General features: G+C 43.9%; 1 protein-coding gene across 1 annotated transcript in view; it reads left to right on the top strand.

The window, feature by feature from the left end:
* The first annotated feature begins 10,308 nt into the window (after nucleotides 1-10,308).
* The window catches only part of LOC112808329 (regakine-1-like), a 17,748-nt gene continuing 17,119 nt past the window's right edge, over nucleotides 10,309-10,937 (top strand). The window contains exon 1 of the mRNA XM_025851396.2: nucleotides 10,309-10,497. Coding sequence (XP_025707181.1) covers nucleotides 10,428-10,497 — 70 coding nt within the window. The 5' untranslated portion in view covers nucleotides 10,309-10,427. The remainder of the gene's footprint in view (nucleotides 10,498-10,937) is intronic.

Here is a 10,937-nt window from a genome sequence, read left to right as displayed (position 1 = left end):
GGGGTTGGGGGGGGGGGGGGGGGGGGGGGGGGATTGGGGTGTCTGGGTGATAGACATTGGGGAGGGTATGTGCTATGGTGAGCGCTGTGAAGTGTGCAAGACTGTTGAATCACAGATCTGTACCTCTGAAACAAATAATGTAATATATGTTAAGGAAAAAAAAAGAAGAAGAAGAAGATAGCAGGAGGGGAAGAATGAAGGGGAGTAAGTCGGAGGGGGAGACGAACCACGAGAGATGATGGACTCTGAAAAACAAACTGAGGGTTCTAGAGGGGAGGAGCGTGGGGGGATAGGTTAGCCTGGTGATGGGTATTAAAGAGGGCAAGTTCTGCGTGGAGCACTGGGTGTTATGCACAAACAATGAATCATGGAACACTACATCAAAAACTAATGATGTAATGTATGGTGATTAACATAACAATAAAAAATAAAAAAATAACAATAAAAAATTTTTAAAAATAGATATTTGACCAAATCCATCAACAAACAAGAATTTTTAAATACCTATTTTTTCAACAAGAATTTGGTCTATGCACTATGTTTTAACCTTGTGAATAACAAAGATGCTTTCATTGGTTTAAAAGAAAGCCTAGATCTGCTAGCCATTGTGTTGCTTGTTTTCTTGGGATGAAAGGGGAAGTTGAAGAAAATCAGAGAAGTGAGAAAAGACAGAAAAAGAAATGGGAAGGGTATGGGCTATGGTGAGCACTGTGAATTGTGTAAGACTGATGAAACACAGAACTGTACCCCTGAAACAAATAATACATTATATGTTAATAAAAAAAAAGAGAGAAAGAGAACATCCCACCGTAATCTGTAATGACAGCTCACCTTACAATGGAGATTATCAACCGGAAAAGCCAGAGCTGAAATGTATGTTTAGATTAAACCATAATCTATGTTCTCTAAAATAAAATCAGCACTTGACATGAACAAAAGAGCAAGACATTCTTTCATATGCATCTTTGCATTTTTTAAATAAATCAAGCTTTCTTAAGAATAGTAACTTACATTTATTGAATTTAATTTGAATTAAGAACTTTCAGGCATTGGCTCGTTTTGTCCTCAGATAACTACCGTGATGCCTATTCTGTTCTTGTGCCAGTTGACAGATGAGGAAGCAGAAGTTCAGGGAGGTTAGGTTAACTTCTACATGGCTATCAGTTAGCCGTGCTGGGATGTTCATGTCCCACGCCCTTAACCATCAGACCCCTGTCTCTCAAGGTGTGGTTGTACCTGGAACAGACTTAACCTGGCATTCCCTGTTCTATGATGTGGGCACTCTGGGCCCAGCTAACCAGGAGATCATTGTCATGGTGTGCAAAAGGAAGACGATTTGAGTCCCTTTACCTGTTACTGCATCTTCACTTTGCTTATGCTTAACAAGCCAAAAGTCAGAGTGTAGGCAGTCTCTCTGCTTGCCATCTGTGTCCCTTCCCCTACTCAGATATATACTCAGGGCACGGCAACAAATATGCTGTCTAGGTAGACCCTAGCTAAATAGTGAGAAGACTCCCTCTTTCCCGGATGGCACCCCAGTTTCTACAAATATTTCCTTTGGAATTGTCTCATCCACCTTTAGGGGACCAGTGAAACTATAATACTTCCTGCTCTGGGCAATGATTCTCTCCTGTCCCCTCTCTTCAGTCTCCTGCCTCAATAGAAGGGAGTGATGGGGAGAGGTAGAGGGCTAGTCCTGCCATCATCAGGGGGTATCTTAGCTGAAGGGGTCTATGGCATTGTCTTTTTTTGAAAGAGACAAAAACTTTGCAAGAAGATAAATCCCAGCCAACACCTTGTTAAATGACACAGAAAATTCCAAGACAACATAGGGCAGTGAGACTGCCTAATGCTGGAAAATAAAAGAGGACAATTACTCAGAGGATGAGACCAGAACTCCACAATTTACACGGGGAATCCACAACTACTTTTTCCATTTTATCTACTGATTTATTTTTAAAGATATATCTATTTATTTTAGAGAGCGAGACTCTCTAAATCTTCAAGCAGACTCTCAGCTGAACGCAGAACCTGACACGGGGCTTGATCTCATGACCCTGAGATCATGACCTGAGCCAAAATCAAAAGTCAGACACTTAACTGACTGAGCCACCCAAACATCTCTATTTCTTCAATTTTAGAAAAAAATACACACGATTTATATAAGGATTAATATTCATCATATATCAAGAACAAATTGGTAAGAAAATAACAGACATATTACATACCTAAGTGTATTGAACTCTATAATTTTGCTTCTAAAAGAAATTAAAATTTTCCTTTTCCCCATTATCTTTCCTGATGACTCTATTAGAATTAAAAAGAGTCAAGAGCAGGTCTTGGTGGCACTGAATACAACAGGTAGCCAGGGAGCTTGGCATGCAAATGAAAAGTGAGCTCCTCACCAAGTTCTCCTATATGAAGACATGGTCAAGGCTCTACCCACAAGGCTCAGGACCTTTACATTTGCTCCCTCTGATTTCCCACAATTTTCATCTCTATGTCCAAAGACTTGTACACAGTCTTTATAACAGTTTTATTTAAAATATCCCCAAACGGGGGCACCTGGCTGGCTCAGTTTGATAGAGCATGTGACTCTTGATCTCAGGGTCCTGAGTTCAAGCACCAGGTTGGGCAAGGAGCCTAAAAGAAATAAATAAATTAAATAAATAAAAATAAATATATATATATTTTTCATGTATATACATAGATATATACATCAGATGTATACACACACACACACACACACACACACACATATATATATCCCAAACTTCATTCAAAATAGTACACAAGTGTCCATCAAGTGGTGAGTGGATAAACAAATTGTGGTACGGTTAGTTCTGCAAGACCATGATGTGTGCATTCTTAGAAAACAATTGCACGCTGCAAAATCATGCAATAAAAACCACAGGGCTTGGGGAAGATGGAGTTGGGGCACACCACTGAAACACACACAAAAAAGAAATAGGAACAGAGTAAAAGCACAGTTTTACACATGTTAAATAGTTAACATAAATACAATACATATGGCACTTGACTTTGAAAAAGGCCTGAATCAAGGAAATCCAAATCAAAGCCACAATGAGATACCACCTCACACCGGTCAGAATGGCTAACACTAACAAGTCAGGAAACGACAGATGTTGGCGGGGATGCGGAGAAAGGGGAACCCTCCTACACTGTTGGTGGGAACGCAAGCTGGTGCAACCCCTCTGGAAAACAGTGTGGAGGTTCCTCAAGATGTTAAAAATAGAGTTACCCTACAACCCAGCAACTGCACTACTAGGCATTTACCCAAAGGATACATACATAGTGATTCAAAGGGACACCTGCACCCCAGTGTTTATAGCAGCAAAGTCCACAATAGCCAAACTTTGGAAAGAGCCTAAATGTCTGCTGACAGATGAATGGATAAAGAAAATGTCATACACACACACACACACACACAATGGAATATTAGCCATCAAAAAAAATGAAATCTTGCCATTTGCAATGACGTGGATGGAACCAGAGGGTATTATGCTAAGTGAACTCAGTCAGAGGAAGACAAATACCATATGATTTCACTCATATGTGGAAAATAAGAAACAAAACAGATGAACATAAGGGAAGGGAAGGAAAAATAAAACAAGATGAAAATTGAGAGGGAGGCAAACCATAAGAGATGCTGAACTCTAGGAAACAAACTGAGGGTTGCTGGAGGGGAGGGGGGTGGAGGGTTGGGGTAACTGGGTGATGGACATTAAGGAGAGCACATGATGTAATGAGCTCTGGGTGTTAGCTGCAACTGATGAATCACTAAATTCTACCTCTAAAACTAATTAAAAAAAAAAAAGCCTGAAGTTTGTTTACAGAAGTGGGAGTATATTCTCTGAGCATAGTGGAATTTAATTAGAAATCTATAACAAGGGTCACCTGGGTGGCTCAGTTGGTTAAGTGTCTGCCTTCAGCTCAGGTCATGATCCAAGGATGCTGGGATCGAGTCCCACGTCGGGCTCCTTGCTCAGCGGGGAACCTGCTTCTCTCTCTGCCTGCCGCTTCCCCTGCTTGTGCTCTCTCTCTCTCTCTCTCAAATAAATAAATAAAACCTTTAAAAAAATCTATAACAACAAGATATATAGAAAATGCCCAAATATTTGGAAATAAAGAATGCAGTTCCAAACTGCTCATGCGCCAAAGATGAAATCACAAGGGAAATAAGAAAACATTTTGAACTAAATGGTAATGAAAACATACATAAAAAAATCGGCATTGTGAAGCTGAAGCAGGACGGAGAAGAGGATTTACAGCTTTAAATGTTTCCGAGCAAAAAGAAGAAAGGTGTGAAATAATGAATAACGCCTCCACCTCCAGAAGGTAGGAAAAACTGAGCAGATTAAACCCAAAGTAGGTAGAAGGAAGAAAATAATAAGAATGGTAAGCAATGAAACAGAAAACAGGCAAAAGAAAAAAGTCAGGAAAATAAAACATTGGTCATTTGGAAAGATTATTGATAAACCCTTGCTGCCTCTTGTACATTTTTCCCTGGGCCCCTCACAAATGTCCTGTTAGAGACCAGCCACTCATGCTCCCAGCCTGGTGCTATGTTTGGGCCGGTCCTCCCGCCATCCTGGGGAGAGAGAGAGAGCCTGCTGGAGGAGGAGTGGACAGAGACACAGACAGGTGGGCCCGGCCAGGTGTGCAGAACATGGATCCTTGGGGTGTTTCTGCATTGACCCAGGGCCCCCAGGGAATCAAGGACGAGCTACCTCCATGCAGAGAAGAGAGAGGAGGGGAACTCAGCTTCCAGAGCAATGAAAAAAGGTCTAGGGACCTTGAGGGCTGGGGGGTATGCGTGGCTCTGAAGGAGATTGGCTCTGAGATCTCCAGAACAGAGAGAGAATCCCGCAAGCATTCTGCTATAAAATTGTTCCTTTTTAATATACTTCTCCCTCTCACCGTGGCTTCCTCCGTCTGAGAGGCTGGAAAGGTCTGTGCTGACCCCAGCAATGTGTGGGTCCAGGAATCCATCCGCAACTGGAATTCGATCGCAGAGGAGTCTGGAACCAGCCAGGAAAGCGCCACAGATGTGAACAGATTGGAGCACAGGGACCTGAGCCAGGAAACATCAGAAGCTGCTTCCAGACATACCCTAGGGCTCTGTTTGACATTTATTTTCAGCTTACGTGTGCTGTGTTATGGTTGTAAATTCCTCTTCAATTTCGAATTCTGTTACTTACTAAATGTTTCGAGAGGTCACGTGGCTCGATCTTACTCCCCCTCCCCCTTCCCCCTTCGGTCACTCAGAGGATTTCAGTGGCTGCCGCGAGCAGGGTCTAGGCAAACATAAGGAATTCATCAAACCAGCAATACGTATTGACGAAGGGTACCCAGTTCTAGATTCTAAGTTTGGAACGAATAAAGTGTTCCTTCCTTCCTCCTATGTCCTTCCCTCCAAATTCCATTAAATATTAAATTTGAGAGGTATCAATATTGGAGAGGCTATGGAACATCCGGCACGTCCCAGGGCTCCTGCAAGTGTGAACTGGTCCTATCATTTTGAAAAGTACTGTTGCCATCGGGTACAGTAAAGGTGTGCACAGCCAAAGACCCAGAGCCCGGCTCCTGGATGCCTCCCACAAATACCCTTGCACTCGAACGCCAGGACCCGCGGCAACGCTGTTGGCTTTAGCAAACAGGAAAGGAGGCAAATGAAAACATGGATACACGGTGTATACCCATACACTGAAATGTCCCCAGGAATGAAAGTAAATGCAGGGCAGCTACACCCAGCAGCGCGGGTGAACCTCAGAAGTGCAATGCGGAGAGAAAAAAAGCCATGCATATAATGATTCTATTTATATAGGGTTCAAAAACAGACAAAACTAAAAATATGTTGTTGAAGATTCAAATATGCGTGGTGAAACTATAAGACGAGCCAGAGTGCAGTATAGACAATATTTGGGAGAGAATCGCTCGGAGGAGGAGAGGCAGGGGATGGAATTGCCCAGGGGCCCAGACGATGCCAGGTCCCGCGATGTTTGTTGTAGTGTGTCTCTTTATTCTCAATCCATATTTTATGCTACTCAGTAATAAGTAAAAATAATTATAAAAATCCAGTTATAGAAAAGAGCATTTAAGTATGACCCCATTTTTTCATTATATATGTATACAATATGTATAATGATCATGTATAGAAAAATGACTGGAAAGTTACACATTAAAATATTAATAGTGGTAAATGGAGTTTTTTCCACTTTCTTATTTTCTTCAAGATTCTATAAAAAGCATGCACCATTTTTGTTAAAAATTCTTTTAAGCTAGGGGCACCTGGGTGGCTCAGGTCATGATCCCAGGGTTCTGGGATTGAACCCCACATTGGGCCCCTGCTCAGCGGGAAGCCTGCTTCTCCCTCTCCCACTTCCCCTGCTTGTGTTCCCTCTCTTGCTGTCGCTCTCTCTGTGTCAAATAAATAAAATCTTTTTTAAAAAATTATTTTAAGCTACACATAGAATTCTATAATGAAATGAAACTGTTCACCATATGTCAAAGCATGGGTTATGAAATTGGTTTGTTTAGTGTGATCTCAGCTAGGGAGAAAGCAGGCAGAGGGAAAAGACAAAGAGACATCTAAAAATGTGACTGGGATGGGGCACCTGGGTGGCTCAGTCACTTAAGCAACTGGCTCTTGATTTCCACTGGGGTTGTGATCTCAGGGTTGCGGGATCAAGCCCCACATCGAGCTCAGCACTCAGTGGGGAGTCTCCTTGGGACTCTCTCCCTCTGCCCTTCCCCCCAACCCCCACACACGCACTCACGCTCTCTCTCTCAAAATAAATAAATATTTTTTAAAAAATGTGACTGTGGGATCACAGGGGATTTCTGCTTACTTAGTTTTGCTTAGTTATTTTCTAAATAACTTCATATTGTTGCTTTTTAAATGATGAATCACAATGAAAGCTTTTGTTTTGTTTTTAAAGATTTATTTATTTATTTGAGAGAGAGTGTGAGCAGGGAGGGCAGAGGGAGAGGGAGAGAATCTCAAGCAGACTCTATGCTGGGCACAGAGTGTGACACGGGGCTCGATCCCATGACCCGGAGATCATGACCCAAACCAAAACCAAGAGTTGGATGCTCAATCCACTGAGCCACCCAGGCGCCCCTGTTTTGTTTTAAGAAAAAAGGGCCAAAGGCCTATTGCTTGCTTACGTTTGCAGAAGACCCTATGCAAATTGTTCATGGCTAAATCTCTGGTTCCTGGGCAGTGCTCAGCTCATAGTATGCATTCAGTAATTATTTACAGAATACATGAATGAGTAAATGAATTAATGAATGAAAAAAGAGTGTTAACGGAGCAGGTGGAAGAGATAAAGCAGAACTCTTGGTCTCTGGTTTTTATTTGTCCCTTCTCTGCACATTACAGTCTAGAAAGTGCATAATTCCCATAGATAAGAAGTCCTAGATGGGTAGTTAGATTGCATGACATTTCATTCCTTGGCTTGCATGAATTCCTTTCTAGCAGCTGAGACAACATACAGTAGAGACTGATAACCTTTGTGGATTCTTGGAAGGCAGGGAGTTTGTAGAATATTAAAGACCAGCAAACGCAACCAACTTTCCCAAAAGGAAGGGGAACGATGGATGAACTTGAGAGTGATCAGCTGCTTCTGTACTGGGCAAGATTCTATACCTATGCAATTCTTGGTAGGAAACCCTTTGTTGGCACTTAAAAAAGGAAATGCTCACTGCAAGTCAGCATGGGTGCAGCTAGGGCAAATCCAGCTGAACCTACCCCACTTCCTTCTCTGGTAGCAATGAACATCTGAGGAAGGGTTGGCTGAAAAGAGCTGCAGACAAAGGCTCTGATTTTCAGCATTCAGTAAAAGTGCCCTGGGAATGGCTGAAAAAACAGTACAATTCAGGAAACTAACATACAGTCTATCGTGGGCCCCACCATTGTTGTACGCTGCCATGGGTAAAACAAAAACAACTTTACCAAAAAGATAAAAACCTTGGAGCCTTAATCCTTCCCAAGTCCTCCTCCCCCAGTCCAGCCCTGCTCCTTTGGGGTTTTTTTTGTGTTGTTGTTGTTGTTGTTTTTTAAGATTTTATTTATTTATTTTGACAGAGAGAGACACAGCGAGAGAGGGAACACAAGCAGGGGGAGTGGGAGAGGGAGGAGCAGGCTTCCCGCCGAGCAAGGGCCCCGTGCGGGGCTCGATCCCAGGACCCTGGGATCATGACCTGAGCCGAAGGCAGTCGCTTAACGACTGAGCCACCCAGATGCCCCTAGTCCTGTTCCTTTGAAGAGGGGAAGCCGTCAGTCAAGCAGGACTGAAGGTCCAGGAGAGGGGTGCCCATTGCTTACCAAAGCACAAAAGGCAAATGACTCAGTGTCACCAATAACTTAGTTTCAGAAGTCCAGGAATTGGCATAGAGACCTCAGCTTCTTCCCTCCTCTCACCCATGTGTATCCCCAGCATCCCTCCCCCATCTGATGTTGTGCTAACCAAGGGGACAAGCTCCTATTCTTTCCATTAGAACAGGGGTTTAAATTTTTCTTTTTAGGAGGGAAACACTTTCTTTGCAAACAAACTTACCTGGAACCCCCTTATATAAAACTGATAAAAAATACGGATGCTTAAATCAAAACCATAATGAGATACCACCCCACACCCATTAGTATGGCTACGGCCAAAAAAAAAACCAAACAAACCAACCCAGAAAAGAACAAATGTTGGCAAAGATATAAAGAAATTGGAAGTCTTGTGTATTGTTGTTGGGAATATAAAATGGTACAAAGGCTGTGGAAAACAGTATGGCGGTTCCTCAAAAAATTAAAAATTGATTTACTATATGACCCAGCAACTCCACTTCTGGGTATATACCCCAAAGAATTGAAAACAGGGTCTCAAAGAGACATGTGTACACCCCTGTCCACAGCAACATTATTCACAATAGCTAAAACACAGAAGCAGTCCAAGTATCCATCAACAGATGAATGGATAACAAAATGTGGTATATCCATACAATGGAATATTATTTGGTCTTAGAAGGAAATTATGGCATATGGTACAAAATGGATGATCCTTGAGGACATGCTAGGTGAAATAAGCCAGTCACCAAAAATAAATACTGTATGATTCCACTAATATTATGAGGTACCTAGAGCAGTCAAATTCAGAGAGACAAAGTAGAGAGGCAATAGCCCGTGGCTGGGGAGGAGGGGAGGGGAGTTATTGTTTGATGGGTGCAGAGTTCCGGTTTTGCAAGATAAAAAAAGTTCTGCACTTGGATGGTGGTAATGATTGCACAATATATAGATGTACCTAATACCAGTGACCTGCACATTTAAAAATGTTTACAAGGGCAAATGTTATGTTATATATATTTTACCACAACAAAAAATTTTTGAAAAAAAACCCACAGGTGCTTAATCTGATTTTGGTGGGAGTAGAGGTGGGGGACAGCCACATCTGTCTGACCTCTCAGTAGGGTGACCAACTCATCCCTGTGTTAGCACCGAAGGTGCCACATCCCAGGGATGCTGCTCGTCCCAGGCAAACCGGGATGGTTGGCCACCCTACCTCCTAGTCCCAGACGGACCACTGTGGTGTTCATGTGCAGGGACCCTGCAGCACAAACTCAAGGGTGTCGAGATACAGTTGTATTCTATGGGATACATTGCCCTGTCCCCAGCTCCCCCAGCTTGAGCCAGAAGGAACTCATCCCTCAGCCTCAGTCCTGGAGGCAGCCCTGGCTAAGCAGAGAGCCCTGTACACCTTCCTTGGTTGCTAAGGATCCGCTCAAGCTCCCTGTGCTGCGCAGAGGGCAGGGCCTCCAGCTCACCCTAGGTGAGGGGTTTCAGTCCAGTCCTGGCCGGTGAGGCCCAGCCACCCCAGAATCCCCTCCAAATCCAGCACCTCATTCCCAGTCCCCATCAGGCTTGAGTCCAGGCCTGGTGCCGGAGATAGACAGAGCACAGGGCCCCCACACCTTCATCCTGGTGGGTCCTAGAATCCCTGAGCCTGAGACAGTTGCCTGGGCCTTTGGACTCATGGTCCACATGGTCTCACCCCCAAGGAGGCTTCACCAGGCTCCCTGGGGAGGAACAGAAAAGGAGGGCAATTTCTCCCCCAAAGCCCTTCACCTCTGGCCTTCCCCTACCACCACCCTCAAGATGCAAGCCAAATGTGAATTCTGAGACCATTCTCTGTCTTCTACTTCTCTTTGAATAAATTGACTCAGTTCTCGTATTTTAGATACGTCACCAGTCACAATTCCAAAGAAACGAAACTCCCATGCAATCTTGGATTCTTCTATCTCGTGACTTCCTCATCAGCAACCTCTTACAAAGGAAGGTCAGAGCCCAGATTTCAAAGAGTCAGGGAACCCAGGAGTCTTCAGCCCCATCCTGCTCTTACAGCTGGTCAGCCGCCAGAAGGATGAAGGTGATCCTGGCTACCCTGGTCTTCCTCCTCATTCTTGCTGTCCTCCACTCTGAGGCCAATGAAGGTGAGGCCGGTTACTCTTATTCCTCTGAACAGAGATAGTACAGTGGCTGGAAGCAGGGGGTTGCAGGGAGATGGGGGTGGTCCAGAATAGGCTGCAAAACAGACAGCATCTTTACCAAGGGTCTCTCCCCGTTCCTGGTTTGGACTCATTTCTGCCTCCTTTGGGGAGAGAAAATCCTGCCTCTGAATGCAGCCTCCCTGGCCCTGGGGTTCCCAGCAGAGAGAAGCAGATCCAGCACCCTCTGGGCTACTTGCTTAGCACCCTCTTGCAGATATATAGGAGCCCCCGCATAAGCATAGGCTGGGACAGAGGAATCTGCAAAGGCTCAAACTGTCTTCATGGCTTAGATGCGGTTTTACATGTTGATTGGTTGCCAACATTTGAAAATCTGTATTTCTTGTTTCTTTTGCAACTATGTAAGACCAAGCAGACGGGAGCCC

Source organism: Callorhinus ursinus, unplaced genomic scaffold (genome assembly GCF_003265705.2).
Source record: "Callorhinus ursinus isolate GAN/ISIS: 27379988/994484 unplaced genomic scaffold, GSC_fseal_2.0 scaffold34, whole genome shotgun sequence".
Taxonomy (NCBI): domain Eukaryota; kingdom Metazoa; phylum Chordata; class Mammalia; order Carnivora; family Otariidae; genus Callorhinus; species Callorhinus ursinus.
This window is presented reverse-complemented; position numbering and strand designations above follow the sequence as displayed.